Source organism: Choloepus didactylus, chromosome 21, assembly GCF_015220235.1.
Source record: "Choloepus didactylus isolate mChoDid1 chromosome 21, mChoDid1.pri, whole genome shotgun sequence".
Lineage (NCBI taxonomy): Eukaryota > Metazoa > Chordata > Mammalia > Pilosa > Megalonychidae > Choloepus > Choloepus didactylus.
In genome coordinates, this window is record NC_051327.1 from 21,904,271 (window position 1) to 21,921,090 (window position 16,820).

The 16,820-nt window shown below is 62.2% G+C and overlaps 1 protein-coding gene across 6 annotated transcripts in view; it reads right to left on the reverse strand.

Annotated features, from left to right (window-relative positions):
- Positions 1-16,785, reverse strand: part of TECPR1 (tectonin beta-propeller repeat containing 1) — a 26,500-nt gene extending 9,715 nt beyond the window's left edge. The window contains exons 1-16 of one of the 6 annotated variants that reach the window (XM_037814170.1): positions 16,673-16,785; positions 12,192-12,424; positions 11,632-11,814; positions 11,286-11,408; positions 10,698-10,727; positions 10,376-10,501; positions 9,214-9,388; positions 9,023-9,123; positions 7,403-7,504; positions 6,290-6,435; positions 3,671-4,167; positions 3,192-3,337; positions 2,359-2,514; positions 1,985-2,134; positions 1,747-1,841; positions 509-633 (exon numbers count right to left, since the gene is read on the reverse strand). In XM_037814170.1, coding sequence (XP_037670098.1) covers positions 509-633; positions 1,747-1,841; positions 1,985-2,134; positions 2,359-2,514; positions 3,192-3,337; positions 3,671-4,167; positions 6,290-6,435; positions 7,403-7,504; positions 9,023-9,123; positions 9,214-9,388; positions 10,376-10,501; positions 10,698-10,727; positions 11,286-11,408; positions 11,632-11,814; positions 12,192-12,416 — 2,380 coding nt within the window. In that variant the 5' untranslated portion in view covers positions 12,417-12,424; positions 16,673-16,785. Of the gene's footprint in view, positions 1-508; positions 634-1,746; positions 1,905-1,984; positions 2,135-2,358; positions 2,515-3,191; positions 3,338-3,670; positions 4,168-6,289; positions 6,436-7,402; positions 7,505-9,022; positions 9,124-9,213; positions 9,389-10,375; positions 10,502-10,677; positions 10,728-10,863; positions 11,076-11,285; positions 11,409-11,631; positions 11,815-12,191; positions 12,425-16,471; positions 16,619-16,672 lie in introns of those variants that run through there. The other 5 variants (XM_037814167.1, XM_037814168.1, XM_037814169.1 and 2 more) reach the window with 5 other exon arrangements.
- Positions 16,786-16,820: the final 35 nt, after the last annotated feature.

Sequence of the window (16,820 nt, forward strand, 5' to 3'; positions counted from 1 at the left end):
GGCACGGAACCATCCCGTTTCAGGGCCTGCCTGTTTCTGCCTCAGTTTCCCATGAGGGGAGCACAGGATCCCTGCCTCATAGAACTCGGGAGCCCCCAGCACTTCGGCTAGCTGTTCCCCCTAGACCTCAACTGACCCACCTAGCGAGGGGCCCGAGTTTGGGCCTGGGTTCAGGAGCCCCAAGGCTTTGTCTGTGAAATGAGGGGCTGAGGCCACGGCAGCTTGCCTTGCTAAAACCCTCCAGGCCCTTGGCTCAACCGGTGGGTATCTGGGAGGGCCTGGCTGCCTGGGTCCCTCGCCTCGCGGGTTGGCCCGGGGATGGCTTGCTGCCCTCCCATGCCCTCCGCAGAAGGCTGGCCGTGGTGAAGGTCAGCTGCCAGCCACCTGGGAGCCAAGTGTCAATATTGGACACAGCTTGTGTCAGGCAGGGAAGCCAGACAGGGATTCGGAAGGGGAGGGCATGCCAGAATGTTCTGGCCTGAGCCTGGGGGGGGTGCCTGGCCCTCACCTTGGCAGCCGCCGCCGCAGCCCCCTGTGTAGACCCAGGCCGTGTGGTCGTAGCCCAGGCCCCACACCACGCCGCGGCTGTTGGCCTCCACCACGCGCAGGTGGCCACCCATCTGCCACCAGAACCTGGGCGGGAAGCGGGAGAGAGGGGTGGGGAGGGGAATCTCTAGACAGCGTTTGGGACGGACCATCTCATCTCCTCGGCTTCCCACTGGGCACTAACTGAGGGGAAAGGGGGAGAGAAGCAGGGGCTGCGAGTCTTCAGGGGCCCACACTCCCTGCTCCTGGCTGCTCCCCAAATGGGGGGCTCAGGCTGTCATCTGGGTTTCACACCAGTGGGTGGGGACAGGCTGGGTGCAAAAGTGACGGGTGTAGCCAGGCTCGAATGTCACCAGGGACAGCTGGGAAGGCTACTCCCCCGTGAGCCAGCTCCTGGGACAAGCCGGCTGAGGATTCTGCCAACAGACACGCAGCCTCCTGCCAGGCGGGTGCCCTGCTGCTGTCACCAGGTGGCCCGACCTGTTGGACTGGGTGCTGGGCACACAAGGCTGCTGAGAGGGCGGGTGGGGGGAGCCTGCGCTGGGCCCTCCTGCAGGTCCAGGGCGCCTCGTCCCCCCACCCTGGCCATCCCCTGGTATTGGGGCCTGCCTTCGGGGCAGCAACTCATAGCTGCTTCTAAGTGGGGTCCTGATGCTGCCCTCACCCGCCTGGTACCCCCAAAGGTTTCCGATCTGCCCACCTGGTTATGTCGACACCACAGAGCTCCCTGCCAGCCTGGGGCTTGTCTCCTACACCCTCCCCCGGGGCTCACTCACCCCGAATGCCCCGGCCTGTCACTGTTCCTGGAAGACCCTGAGCAGGGACACCGCTCCAGGGCAGCCTCCTCTGGCAGCCACCATCCTCCCTGCTGCCCCGTCTCCTCGCTGGCTTTACTCCTCTCCATGGCACCTGACACCATGTCAGAGGAGCAGGGACAGACGGACGGTGCCAGCTGGGCCTGGGGCCTCCAGCCTCTCCCCGACCCCCTCGGGCCTCCCCGACCCCTTTCTGAGAGTGGCCGGTGGTGGGGCCCAGAGGTGTCACTGACCTCGCTGAGCTCGGCCTCCCTTGTCCCTCTCCGGGGCCTCCTGGCTGGGTGGTGGGAAGCCAGACTCGGTGGGGGCTCTGGCCTTGGGGGTGCTCCCTTCCAGAACCAGTCGGGGGCTCAGGGGGGTGGGTGGGGGGGTGCGGCCCACTCACAGCTGGTCACAGGGCAACGGGTGCTCGGGGTCCTCCAGGCCCGGGCCCGGCTCGCTCACAAAGACGTCCCCCTTGCAGGTGACCGACCAGAGGGCCTGCGGGGAGGGGCGGCCATGGACCTTCCGGCTCTCGCAGCAGGACAGGCTGAGCAGGGCGAGCTGCCCGGAGAGATGGCGTGTCACGGCTGGGGCCGGGTGAGACCCCCGTGCCGGGCGCCCCTGCGGCCCCCCTCGCTCACCCAGTCGTTCATCTCCTGCTCGGTGGCAGCAGCCAGACGCACGGGCCACCGCTGCCGCGTCCTCTCGGGAGTGTACAGGGTGCAGGAGGGCCTGGTCTCACTCAGCAGCGGGACCAGCGCCGTCACCTCGTTGAGGAACACGTGGACGTACTGTGCAGAGGGGGGCGGGCGGCCGTCAGCGGGGCGGGGGGCTCCTCTGCCTGCCACCATGTGCGTGTGCACCCCCCATGCCACGCAGCCCCCCGCGGCTGTGCGCCACCCCCATGCACCCCCTTGGCACTGCACCGCCTCCCGAGTGCTCCCCGTGGCCCTGGGCCCCCACCCTGCTCCCTTCCTCTGAGACCCCCCATGGCCCCCCAGCCCGGCCCCCACACCTTCTTCTCCTCGTGGACCACGTAGTAGAGGAAGAGGACACTGTCCCGCACCCCGTCGTGCCCCGTGAACTGCTCCAGGGCCACGCGGACGTCCACCCACTTGTGGGGCTTCCAGTCACACCACCACTGCAGGGACCCCGTCTTCACCCACACCGACTGTGGGCGCAGAGCAGCATCACAGAGAGCCCCCGGCGCCGGGTGCCACAGCCTCGACCCTGAATGCACCCCGTGCCCAGCGCCCCCTGAGGACCCCCAAGCCCGGTCACCTTGGTGCCCTCCAGGGACAGCCCCACGGCACCCCCCACCCTGCACCCCGTGTGCCCCAGCTTCCCACAGCTCGGGGACAAGAGTGCCACGCTCAGTCTCTGGCAGCTGCTGTTGCCCCTTCGCCCACGGCACCGGGAGCCCACCCTGGTCAGCTCAGGCAGGTGAGTCCGAGACCAAGCTGGGCCCCAAACCTGGGCCTGCCCATCCTCACTGCTCTGCCACGGGGCCCGTGACAGCTGGGCTCTGCCGCGGGGACAGCCAGGTCGGGCCAGGCACCAGGGTTCAAATGGACCCTGGACCCTGTCGGCATGAGGGGGACCCGCGAGGGGCACAGTCATTGACCTGGCTGAGCTGCTCCTGCCCACCTGGAACCCCAGGGGCCAAGGGAAAGTTCCTTAGGGTGGGAGAACAAATGAACGACCGCAGGGACTGGGAGGGATCATTTGCCACCCGAGGGCGGACGGACAGAGAGAGGGACGCTGCTCCCAGGCACCCACCCCATCTCTGGGCTGCCACCCAGCAGACGGGAGAGCAGGAGGACAGGGCTGCCCCGGGGGCCGTCCCACCTGCTCCACGGCCTGCTCGTAGTGCCTGAAGTTCTCCAGCTCCCGCTTGGTCCTCTCCGTGAGCTGCTGGAAAATCTGCTTCCTCCAGGCTGTGGTCTGGGCCGGCGTGATGGGCAGGGACAGGGCCTGCACGGAGGGCGAGAGGCCTGTGGGGGGCCGGGGCTCAGGGACGGGCCCGTCCTGTCCCCAGCCCTGAGCGTCCCCTCCATGGGCAGCGCCAAGTCTCTTCTAACAATCTGCCCTTTCTTGCTAGAAAACTACAAGCCCGTCCCCCAAGATTCCCCGACTGGGGCCCCCAACCCCCAACTCAGCCTAAAGCAGGGAGGGTGTGCAAGGGGACAGGGCCCCGTGGCTGTGGCACTGCCAGCTCCCCCAGCCCTGGGACTCCTCCGTGCCTCCCAGCCCTCCTGCCAGGACCCCTGCGACTGTCTGGCTGTTGGGGGCTCCCTCACCCCACCTCCTCCGGGGACCCCACTCACCCGGCTGGACAGTGAACCACTTCAGTGCCATGTGTGCCTCCACGGCACAGGCGCCCCCCGACACCCAGGCCCACAGCGGGTGCTCGTCAGCGCCGCAGGTCTCCTCAAGGCCCAGTGACAGGAGCCCCAGGGAGGACAGGCCGGCCGCCTCGGTGGGGCCAGGAGCCGAGGGTCCGGGCCCTCTTGCGGGGTCCTGCAGGTCGACGTTGGTCCAGGGCAGCTCTGCGGGCAGGGAGGCCGGGCCGGGCTGGGGCTCACAGGCCGGGGTGGCCTCCCCTGTGCCCGCGGCCGGGCTGGCACATCCCTCGGTCCAGTCTGCCACCTGGCCCGACCCCGGATGCGGGGCTGAGCCCGTGTGGCTCCCAAGGCCAGGCAAAGGCTCCACAGGGAGAGGCTGGCCAGGCCCCTGTCTGTCCACCTCCGAGGGGGCATCGGTGTCGCTAGGGGCAGAAGACTCTCCGCTGCCCCGAACCTCATCACCAAAGAAGCAGCCGGCACTGAGGACAAAACGGGTGCCTGTCAGTCCCCGGGAGGAGCAGGCTGGGCCGCTAGCGGGGGCTCGGGCCAGCCCCAACCTCTGGGCCTCTGCGTCCTTTCCTGTGGAGCCTTTTAAAAAATTCCCCTGCCAGGCCGCACCTGAGACCCACCAGATCCACGTGTCTGGGGGTGGAGAGCTGGCATCAGGAGGTGGTTTGTTGTTTGTTGCAACAAAATAAACACAGCATAATATTTATCACCATGAGCATTTCAAAGCATGCAACTCAGGGGGTTAAGTACATTGGTAACGTCGTGCAACCACCACCCCATCTGGTTCTGGAACTTTTTCATTGCCCCACATGGAAACCCTGCACCCACCAGCAGTCCCTTCCCGTTCCTGTCACCTCGCCAGCTCCTGGCAATTCCCATCTTTCTGCCTTGATGGATTTACCTGTTCTGGACATTTTATATAAATGGAATCTACAATATGTGCTCTTTTGTGTCTGGTTTCCATCACTCTGTATGTTTTCAAGGTTCATCCCCGCTGCAGCGTGGCTCAGAACTGCCTCCTTTTCACAGCTGAATAATATTCCAGGGCACGGATAGACCCCAGCTTGTTTTCCTTCTTCTGTCACGGACACTTGGGTTGCTTCCACTTTTTGGTACTGTGAATGCTTACGAACATGTGGGTTCACGTGTCTGTGTGGACGTACGTTTTCAGCTCTTTGGGGTATCTACCTAGGGGTGGAGCTGCCAGCTCACATGGGGATCTGTTTAACTTCTTGAGGAACTGCCAGGTTTTCCACGGCAGCTGCATGAGGGTTCCAGTGTCTCCCCGTCCTCGCCAACACTCACTCTTGTCTGCCTGACTGGAGCTGCTCCGCTGAGCGTGGGGTGGCATTGCACCGTGGCTCCCACTTGCATTTCCCTAACGGCTAAGGACTCTGAGCGTCTTCCACGAGCTTGCAGGCCATTTGTACACCTACTTTGGAGAAACATCTCCTTGGCCCGTGTTAAACTAGTTTGTTTTATCTTTCTGTGGCTGAGTTGTAGAAGTTCTTTACGTATTCTGGATACTAGACCCTTATCAGATAGATGATTTGAAAACATATTTTGCCCATTCCGTGAGTTGTCTTTTCACTCTTGATAGTCTCCTTTGATGCACAAAAGTTTCAAATTTTGATGAAGTCCAACTTGTCTGTTTTTCCTTCTGTTGTTTGTGCTTTTGGTGTCGTATCTAAGAATCCATTGCCAAATCCAAGGTCCTGAAGATTGGGCATTGGTAGTTTTTTTAAACTTCTCAGCTGATCCCAATGGGCTGAACCCTGGGAGAACTCCCAGCTGAGGCTGCTAAACCGGGTGGTGCATGAGCAGGCTGCTGCCCGGGGCTGGCACGCAACACGTCCTGATGCCACCCTCCCCGGCCCTCTGGGCTGACAGCCTGGCAGAGATGGCCACCAAAGAGGGGAGCAGGGGGTGTGGACCGGGGTGGTGAGGGCTCAGGCTAAAGGCGAGCATGGCCGCCATGGGGCCTCCCACGTCATCTCGTTCCACACTCACCATGACCAGGCAGGTAAGTCCCCTGCGGGCTCCCATTTTAGAGTTGCGGAGCTAGGCCTCGGCCCCAGTCTAGGCCGTGGTTCTCCAGGTGAGGTCCCAGGGCTGGGAGCTCGTCAGCAAGGCAGGATCTCGGGCCCCAGCCCCAGACCCAGCAAAACAGAAACTCTGGGGGTTTCTAGAAAGTCTGCTCTGAACAAGCCTCTTTGAGACTTTCCTTCTCCCCTGCTTTCCTTTGACACAGGAGCCTTAACGCCCACCCTCAAAGCAGCCCTTTTCCCCTCAGATGACTTCAGAAGCTGGGCTGCCCTGCTCAGGGGCCCTCCAGCTCCCTCAAGTCTCCAGGGTCACCCCTAGCCCCTGTGGCTGCTCCCACACCACCCTCGGCCCCCAGGGCATTGGCGGAGACCCCCAGAACGCTGACCCGGGGCTGCTGGCCTCCAGGAGCTGCCCCCGGTGAGGCAGGGCCCGGCGTGAGCCCCAACCCCAGGCCAGAGGTTCAGGGAGGGAGACCCTGCAGGCCGGGGCTGCTTCTCCTGCCAGGGAGCAGGCCACCCCCCGCCTGCCAGTCACCCCCAAAATCACCTGAGGAGGCTTGACAAGCTGCCCGAGTGTGACCAGTCACAGTCACGGCCTGCAACGATGGCCTTCCATGCCTTCCCGCTGAGCTCGCTGGGGGTGACGCCCTGGCGGAAGTACAGGGCCCGCTCCTCGCCGCCGATGCCCCACACCTGGCACAGAGCATGGCACGCAGGTTCGGCCGGGGCAGCCGGGACTCCCCTTCCCGTGTGTGTGTGTGTTGGGGGATACACTGCCAGCTGCTCAGACGCATCTGCAGGTGTGATGGGAGTGTCCCCACATGCGGCGGGGTGCACACAACATGGCAGGCAGAAGCCAATGCGGGAGGGCCCAGGGTGGGCTGGGGAGGGCACAGGAGGATGCCGGGGGCCTGGCACCGGCCCAGGCAGCCACAGGCCTTGGGGCGGCAGGTCCTGGAGAGGGTGTGCCGGGAATGCTGTCCTGGGGTGCCTCATCTTTTTGGAGAGGCACAAACAACCTGCCTCCTTAGTTCTGACCCCATTTCCACGGAAACCTGGAGGAGGGGGCTGGGCAGCCCAGGGGCCGAGGACAGTCCGACACAGGCCCTCGCCTTTGAGCAGAGTGGGCACCCAGGGGCTGACCTGGGAGGGCAGCAGCCTCCTCTCCACGTGCCATGGCTCGAGCCTGCCACCCCCTGGCTCAGTCCCAGCTCCCCAGCGGCACCCATCTCATGGGTGGCCAGGAGGAGGGTGTGGGGGGCAGGGAGGCCAGTGCCAGCCCTGGGGGGGCAGCACGTAGGGCAGAGCGTGGGGCAGGCATCACCTTCCCATCCCAGGGGAGCACACTGAGTCTTAAAGTCTCCCAAACCTCACTGTCCTCGAGGTGCTGCCCCAGGAAAACTGCAGAAATAGGAAGGTGGAGCGCGCCCCTCGCTTGGCCATCATCCCATCTGACTTCACCCCCATGCTTCTCAGCCCCCAGGATGCACATCCCCTCCAGACCCGCTTGTGGGGTAACCACCCTGGGAAGGCACCGGCTGGGAAGCTGACGTGTGGGGGCCCCGGGGCCTGGTGTTCTCCGGCCGCAGCCCCATGCGCCTCAGTGGTGCCCCCCAGCCCTCTGGGTGCCCGAGCCCCCGGTTTAGACTCCCACACACACCTGGTCCTTCAGCCCCACGTCCACCATCAGCATTTCTCCAACCATCTGGATCCAGCTGGTGCCACCCGGGTTGTGAGAGCTGACGCCTCTCCGGAACCACACCTGGGAGAGCCAGAGAGAAGCAGGCCTCCTGCGAGGGCCCTCGGGATAAGTTTCCCTTCTAAGGCTCAGGCAGAAGAGCCAAGTGATCTGAGTCTCTCCTTCCTGGCACGAGGCGCATGGCAGATTGCTTAAGGAGGGCGGCATCGTCTGTCCCATCCCTCGGGCCCCGGATGTGGCACCCTCCCAGGAGGGCTCGGGGTCACCTGGCCTCAGCCTCATCAGTCCTGGTGGCTTCCAGTACATTCCCTGGCTGAAGACTTTCCCACTCCAGGAGACAGGTGGCTGCCTGAATCTCCCAGAACCTTCTCCCAGTTCACCTACCCTCTGGGCATGCCTGGGCGGGAGCAGCAGGTGGGGTCAGTGCTGCTGCCCAGCTGCAGATAGCGAGAGCCAGAGAGGCAGGGGTTTCTCCAGGGCAGCGGCTGGAGTGGACTTGGTAGCCACTGCCCCCGGGACCCTGACCCAGCCGTGCCACCCACAGCCCGGGGCTCTCCGCACTTGGGAGCGCAGTGCACACCTGCTCCTGCCCTGCAGCCTGGGAAAGGCCGTCTGCATCACAGAATCAAACTTTACGAAAGATCACGGCCTTGTTGATGGTATTTAGGAAATTTATTTTTCTCAACTTACCATGAGAACAAGTAACATAAGTTTGGGGTCTAGTCTTAGTGCCTGATGGAAAGGTCTCTTTCAAGCCCACTTTTTCATGTCAACTTTAAAAAACACACCAGGTCAACCAAATTTTCCTCAGGCCTAACTATGGTTTGCTGATTTACCAAATCACACTTCAGATCCCGTCTCTCCTTCTCCCTACTCCAAGGACCGTCCTGGGTGGTTTCAGAAGGAAGCCGAGGCCCATCAGCTCTCAGAACCGCTTCGGGAGCCCGGGCTGTTAGGACTCACCTGTTGTATTCAGATTCCCTGAGGCCAGGGTCGGGGAAAGCCGGGTAGACCAGAAAACCCTCAAACCCCTTTTGTAAAAATGCCCGAAATGTCCACAATTGAAAGTTTTGCTCAGTTAATCCGAAAGGGACAACACATTACTCTAAGAGGGGCTTGAAGGCCAGGGTCCCTGGGAAGTCGGGTGCCTGGGGACCTCCGTGTGGATGGTCAGTCCCATCTGCCTGTCCTCGGTCCGGGGGATGGCCTGAGGTCTTGGGACCGCCAGCACTAGAGACAGATTCAGATATGGGGGACCCTCCCCCGATGCTAAGGAGTGCCCCTGGCTGTGCTTGGAAAGAAACCACGCAGGGGCCCTGAGATGGTTTATGGCGACTTGCCTCTGAGAAAATAAAAACAGCAAGCACCAGGCAGGGGCAAGGGGAGACAGGTCACTTAGGGTTCCAGCAGGTGAGCTCCCGAGGATTTGACTGTGCTCTGGCCTACAGGGTGGCGCCTGCAGTGGCTGCATTTTGGTCTGGGGGCGTGTGGGGGCAGGGTCTGCGGGGGGCCTGCTGGGCTCTCACGGGCTCAGACCAGCACCAGGTCACACGTGGAGGAGACCCTGGGGCCCCGTCTTACTTTTTTGTCCTTGGTCACCGCCCAGACCACGTGGATGCCCACGGAGACGTGCATGAGGCCCACTTCAGGCGACGGAGGCTCCACTAGGGACCAGGAACTTCCTGCCCGCCCGGAGGAAAGCGCACAGCTGGTGAGTGGGCACCGCGCCCTCGCCCCTTCACCCGCCCCCCGGCTGACCCTGAGCTGCCCACCTTTGGGGTTGTGCCTGTCGATCCCCTGGCGAACCAGGGCCTGCCCCTCCCAGAGGGTGACCCACAGGAGGTCCTGGGGCCCACAGCTGATCTGGACGGCCTCCCCCGGGGTGTCCACCAGAGACCACGACGAGCCCTCGGGGTTGGGGTGGCTGACGTCCTCCCTGTACCACACCTGGGAGGGAGAGAAGCCCACAGTGGAGGTGGGAGATGGGAGGTGGGGTGGGGTGTCCTGCCTGCTCCGGCCCCTCGGACGGGCGAGCTTGGGATCTCTCGGGGCGATCGGGATCCGCGTGCCCTGGCCGTTCAGGTCTCACAGGCCGCCACGCCGACGGGACCACCGCGCCGGGTCAGGTGGGCCGGGATTCCGGAAGACAGCCCACCCACCGCGCCCGGGGAGGGGGCCCTCTCGATACAAGTTTGCAAACGTCCCCCTCCGTCCTCGACCTGAAGAGGGCGGGCACAACCCGGTGGCGCCGCCGCCCGGGCACCCGGCTGCTCTCAGAGCGCCCGGGGCGGGGCCCGAGGGCGACCACGCCCCCGACCACGCCCACTCGGCTCCGCCCCCGCCGGCGCCGCTGTCCCTGTCCCGGGCCTGGGGCGCCTCTCTTCTGCCACCTGGTGGCTCGGGGGCCCTCCGGGATCACAGGGGCGCGGGGCGCAAACGCAGCTGTCTGCGTCCGTCCGGGTGGGCGCTCGCCCAGCTGAGCCCTCCCCGCGCTCCCCAGAGGGCTCGCGGGGATCCACCGGGACCCCGGACCCGGAACTGCTGAGACTGCTCCAAAGCCAGGCTGTGGGTGCGGGTCAATTTGGGGTGAAGAGTTTGTGAATAATCACAAGGTGGGACGGGAACACCCCCTGTGGCTCGGGACCACCTAGGCCTTTGAGGGGCTGCTGAGTTAACAAATGGGGCAGAGAAGAATCTCCTCTCCTTTCTCTGTGTCACCCACCCTGCCAGCCACCCATCGTCACCCCTTCTCCTTGGGGACCAGGAGGCACCGAGCACTGCAGAGACAATTCTGATGTTTCTGAGCACTGGGCAGGGTGGAGACCTGTGCTCCGGGGGCTGGGTCAAGGGCTGGGCCAGGACCTGCATGGGGTGGGGGTCAGAGGCTCCCTGGAGGGACACTCAGTGAGTCCACAGGCCTCCCTCCCACCTCACCTTTCCCTGCAGCGACACAGCCCACACTGACAGCCGGCCCACAGGCTCATCCGTGATCTCCCACCCCCCCACGGAGAGGTCGCTGACGGGGTCAGGCAGTTGTTTGGGGTCATCCTTAGAAGGGATCTGAAACAAGGAAGCAAGGAATAGTCAGTATGTGGGGCCCCTGGGCAGGTGAGCCCCCACTGCTCCCTCCTGGAGGGCCCCTGGGCAGGTGAGCCCCCACCGCTCCCTCCTGGAGGGTCCCTGGGCAGGTGAGCCCCACTGCTCCCTCCTGGGGGGCCCAGGCCTGCAGCACTCCCCTGGGCCCTCAGGGAGCCGCCTTCCATTCTCCAGCTGGGACCAGGGCTGCCTGGGATAGTGGAGAAGGCAGCGTCAGGACAGAGGGCTCCAGCCCTGGGTCCCCTCCTCCCTGTCTTCTCCCTGCAGCCAGCGCTGCTGTCCCTGAGAGTTCTCCAGACCCGAGTGGAAGGCAGAGGCACGCTCACGACTGGGGCATGTGATCCCTGTGGCCTGACCACAGTACCCGTCTCCTCTGCTTGCCGACAGCTCCGCTCGGCCATGGCAGCTCCCTCACTCCCCAGGGCCCAGGCAGGAGAGCGGGGCCTGTGGAGAGCAGCCCCACAGAGAGGTCTGGAGGGAGCCTGAGCCCTTCCCCTCCTTCAGCAGTCCAGGCCTTCTGTCCCTATGTTTGGGGGGGTTCTCTGGTCATGAGAGCAACACAAGGGCCAGGTATGGCGCCACTGGAGCGAGAAGGGAAAGAAGTGGACAGCAGGAAGCACCTCCCAGGGGGCGTTCTGGACTGTCCCAGCTCCGGGCGGCCCTCCCCGAGGCAGGGAAGCACAGTGGCCTGGGCGGGAGGGGGCTGTGGGTCCCGGGAAGGTGAGCCCCCCGCCCAGGCCTCAGAGACCTTGGCCCAGGCGTCTCGGGCCTTGTATCTCCGGTACCGGATCCACTTGCGCCGCCGCACGCAGGAGTTCCACTTCTTGTCTCTGGTGTAGGTGGCAGGGAAGTCAATGGCGTATGTCCACCCCTGAAGGTCAAGGAGGGGCTCGGTCGGCTCTGGGGGCAGGAAGTCAAAGAGCTGGGGCAGGTGGGGAGCAGGGCACTGAGGAGAAGGAAGGAGGGAGGGGGCAGCGGGAGACAGAAGCAAGTGGGGACTCGTGGGGGTGGGGATGGGGAGCAAGATTGGGGGGGGCCAGGCCCAAGACGCAGCCCCCCACGGGGGAGCCATGGCGGGTGGCGGGTTCACCTACCGCTTTCTCTGTGGGTTCCCCTTCAAAATTCTCATCCACGTACCAGTCCGACTCCCACTCCCAGTGTGGGGAGGGCAGTGCCACCCCATCCAGCGGCCGGGGCTGGAGCCCACTCACGTCACTCCACGGCCAGCGGTCGCTGGGCAGCAGCTTCTCGCAGAAACCGCCCACGGGATTCCAGCGCTGGGGTGGGGGGAACAGGCTCAGGCTTGCGACGGGCCCAGAGGGGGACCCGAGCAGACAGGCTGGACGGACATGCACAGGGCCCCTCCTGGGCCAGTGCCCTGCCCTGCATCCGGGGAGAGGGCAGAGAGCCGCAGGCCGTGGGGGACACGGTCCTGCCCTGTGCTCCTGGACCCCACCTACAGCCGGTCCTCGTGCAGACCTGGCCCACCTGCTCCAGAAAAGACCAGAAAAGACCCTGGATGCTATCCCCCCCCGCCGTGATCCCGAGTCTCAGCAAGGCAGTGAATGCAGGAGGGCGGCTGGGGGGTCCGTGTTCCTCTGCCTGTCCTGTCCTCAATTTCGCCGGCAACCCATCGCGCAGGCCCGGAGCCTACCTGGTTCTCGTAGGCCTCCTCCCGCCGCCGGATGGGGACGTCGCCGGCGGCCACGTGCACGTACACCTGGTTGTCGCAGGCCAATCCCCAGCAGCACTGCCCGGCGGTGCTGACCCGCTTGAAGTCCAGCGGGACGTCCCTGCACAGCTCCCAGCACTGCCCGGAGGTGGCCAGGGTGTGCACGCGTCCCGAGAGGTCCACGGCCCACAGCACCGAGGCGGGCATGGCGGGAGCTGGGGGGGTGGGGGGGAGGTCAGCTCCCAGCCCCTTGGACGTGACCGTGCCGCCCCCAGAGGCAAGACTGAGGTCCAGGGAGGGGCTGAGCAGACACGGGGCAGGTTTGAGGCAGGGCCAGTCCCCAGTCGAGGGCCCTTTTATTGTCCTTCTCTCTGATGAAGAATATTTCAAACACACAGAAACACAGAAAAAAAAGTGGAACGAACATCCAAATACGTAACCCCCACAGCCTAACGAAAAGCCATATTCTGACGTATTTCCTTCAGTTCCTCCTTTTTGTTTTAATTCTGGTAACATGCATGTAACATAAAACTTGCCATTAAAAGTGCACAATCGGTGGCATTAATTACGTTCACAATGTTGTGCAACCGTCACACTACTTCCGCAACTTTTCCATCTCCCCAGACAGGAACTGGGCACCCATTAATCGATACCTCCCTGCTCCCCCGCCCCCTGGGAACCCCTGATCAATTTTCTGTCTCTAGGATTTTGCTAATTCTAGGTGTTTCGTCTAAGTGGAATCAGGCGATCTATCCTTTTGCATCTGGTTTCTCTCACCCAGCACGATGTGCTCAAGGGTCAACCACACTGTAGCCTGTATCAGAACTTCAGATCATTCTTTTAAATTAAAAGAATAAATGGAAGGGTGCACAGTTCGTTGAACCCACCACAGCCAGTCCTCCTCCCTCCCAGGGCCTCCCTTCCCATGCTCGTCCTGCGTGACACCCCCGCCTGGGTCTGGTGAGGACACCCACGTGGGGCCCCGGGCCCCCTGGCCAGAGCCCTGGCCCTGTGGGAGTGACCCGAGTGGCCACCGCCTTCTCTTCCCTGCTCCTGCTCCTCCTGCCAGTCTCCACTCCTCTCCCCCTTGCTCTCCCCTCTTTCTGTTTCGGAGCGGTGGGCTCTGCAGCGGACTGACCCCTCCCTGCCAGGTGCTGCTGCTCCAGAGAAGTGGTTCCCGGCGCCCTGGCTGCTGGTGGGGATAGCCCCCCCCCCCCAAGTCGGGAAGCAGGCCAGACTCAGGCAGGACGATGCAGTGACAAATGATGGCGACAGGGCAGTCACCTGGAAACTCTGCTGGACCGGGCAGCTCCCAGATCTGACGGTGGATCACCACCCTAGGGCCAGGAGAGAGATCCCTGGGTGATGAGGCCACGCTGCTTGGGAACCTGGAGTTACCTGGGGACAGGCCGCATTTAGGTGCCTCGAGGCCTGCTCCTGCAGCATGCCGAAGCACGTGGAGCTTCCAAAGGCACGGGGACTGGAGTGGTAACTCCAGTGGAGCATATGGGAACCCGGCAACATCTGCCACTGGCAAACAGGCTCTTGGAACAAAGTGAGTCCAATAAATGCTGAGAAGGAAGTGACTGAAGGAGGAAGTGACAGGAGGATGGGAAGGGGACGGGACAAGCTTTGGGATGTACCCTCGGTAAGAAGTTTAGATAGGTGGCAACAGGGACTGTCACCAGCAGAAGGGAGTGAGCCTAGGGAGGAAAGGCCTGGCCTCTTCAGCCCAGGGCTCCAAGCCCTGTCAAGGCAACGGGGACGTCTGCACACAGGCCTTCTGGAGCCGTTTAAAAACTGGCATCTGCTCCAACAGCTACTTGTACATGAACGTGCACAGCAGCAGTATTCACGATAACCACGGGTGGGGAGGTGGTGGCAACCCAAGTGTCCATCAACAAATGAATGGATCAACAAAATGTGACATACACATGTCATGACATATCATCAGCCCTAAAAAGGAATGAAGTTCTGATACATGCAACCACATGCGCAAGCCTTGACAGCTTTATACTAGATGAAAGAGAGGCCAGGCACAAAAGAGCAGATATTGTCAGACTCCACTTACATGAAATATAAGGCAAGTCACAGAGACAGGGAGCAGATTAAAGGATACCAGGGAGGGAGGATGGGGAATGGGGAGTTATCGCTTCATGGGGGCAGCGTTTCTATTTGGGGGGTGAGAAGGTTTTTGGTAATGGATGTGGTGGTGATGGTTTCCCAGCATTGAATTAATGACACTGAACTGTACAACTAAAAGTGGTTAAGATGGCAAATTTTAGGTTATATATATGTATATATTTTACCACCAAAAAATTTAAAATAAGAAGAACTTATGATTGAAAACAAACAAAAACCAGTATCTGTGTCAGGAGCCTGTGTTGGGGTCCCTGGAGAAGCTGTGGGGATCCCAGCCGCCCCTTCACTCCTCCCTGGTCAGGCCTGAGGGGCTGCCACCCACCTCCCACCCCGGCATTTACACAATGACAGAGAGCCCAGAACCCGGAACCCAGACTTCTGGGATTCGGATCCCAGCTCCACCGCCTTCCAGCACCACCAAAAAATAACCAACCTGCCTGTGCCTCACTTTCCTAATCCATACACGGCAGCAAGGAAGAGTTGTCTAGTTATGAGAATTACATGAGACAGGTGCTCCATACACAGCAAGGACTCAAGGAGTGGTGTTCATGTTGTTTTATTAGTGAGCATTTGCTACCACAAACTGTTTGTATTCTCTCTCTAAAAAAAATAAAATAAAAAATCAAGCCCCTTCTGGTGGGTCTGAGTCTTTGGCCTCCCCATGTCACAGGGCTCTGCAGACAGCAGATGTCCAACCAAAGTTCCCAGAAAATCACCACTGCCGGCCTCTAACAAATCACACATGCCCTGAGCTAAGGCCAAATGTCCTAAGTGACTTAAAGTTAAAAGGAAGGTCATATAGGAGGGACAGCCGTGCAGTACAGAAGGATAGCAAAATGTCAACAGACTAGAGGAGGTGGGTGGTCAATGGAAAATTGTTTCAACTTGAAAATTACAAAAATGTTTGAAAATCATCATAAAACGTTGGGGGAAAAAGTAAGGCTTTTTTTTTTTTTTTAACGTCAATTTCTGTGGTGGCATTTTAATATAAACCAGTCTTCAAAGATAGCTCAGCTCAAGTCAGCCTCAGGCAGAAGGTTGAGAGCAGGCAAAGGAGATTTTGACTCGGGTTTCATACACTTTCCTTCAGAGATATGACTAAGCAGCCATTTCCATGGAGACATACTCGAACCTTCCAGGCAGCTAATGGAAATCGACTGCAACAGAGCAAGGATGTTTGTTCCTTCAAAACAGGAACTCGGGCACCAGTCACTTGCCTGCTAAAAATGACAAGGGGTAAACATCCTTTGTCAGCCCTACCGCCTTCCCGCCTCTGGCAAGATCTGTCCCTAAGTCCTCCACTTCCCATCTGTGAGCTGACCAAGCAAACTGTCCAGGGACACTGGGTCACTGGGTCAGGGGACTCTAGAGAGGGTTAGAGCACTAAGTCCTGCAAATTCTCCAATCTCTGTGCTTTGCGGGGGTGCAGGCATGGAGGGAACATGTCCAAGCAAGCAACCTCAGGCTCAAGAACTTGTGCAAATGAACTTCTATTTGGACGGTCAGTCATTTCACCAAGAAGGCCTGCTGGCCATCTTCAGAGCCATCTGCCTTGCAGCGCGGTTTTAATCGCATGCACGCTCTCCACAGATGCCTGCCAAGACCAAGAGGTGCCCGAGGGACGGTGGGAGTGGGACACAGACCCAGGAAGCCCCCCGGCATGTGATTCCTCTGGGTGGGCCTTAGGACTCTTTCCTGAAATCTCCTGGTCTGTTTTTCTACGGCTCTCAGTGCCGCCCCAGCTGTCGGCCTGGGTGTCAGCAGACAGAGTACCGGGTACTAAGGTCGCCGGGTGGCTCCTGACTGTCCGGGCTGTTCAAAGGGGACAACGGGGTCCCAAGCGCCTGGAGCTAGCACCAGGGCTTCCCTAGCAGCCGAGACCTTCCCTAAGAAGGCAGGTGCCCAGAGCCGGCCGCTCCGCAGGCGAAACCCCCTGCCCCCATCCTCGCATCCTCGCGGGCGGCTCGGCCTGGCCTTGGCGCCGGCTCTGCGCACCTGGGCGCCCGGTGCCGGCCGCTGCCCCCGCGCGGCCACCTGCAGCGTGCGTCGGGGCGGCCGGCCCAGATCACCCGCCCAGGCTGAATCCCACGGCAGGCAGATGCGCTCCCACCGCTGCTTACGAGGGGGCCGGGGCGGGCTCCCGGCGGCTCGATCCTCACCCCCGCCAGGTCGGTCACCGCTTCGCCGGGCAGCGCCGGCCCCGAAGCCTGGCCGAGGGCGTCCTCCCAGCGGGGCCCCGGGCAGGTGCGTGCCGGGCGGGACACCCTGCGCGCGCCCCGCCCTCCCTCCGGGGGCCGCGCCCCGCCCGCCGCCGCGCTCACCTGGGCCCGAGGACCCGCGCGCGTTCCCTCAGCCGGCTCCGCGGCGACGGCGGCGAGCCCTCCGGGAAGCGCCGCCGGGCCCGCGCCCATTGGCTGGCCCCGCCGTGACGCAGACGGACGGGGCAGCGTGATTGGTTGAGGCGCCTCG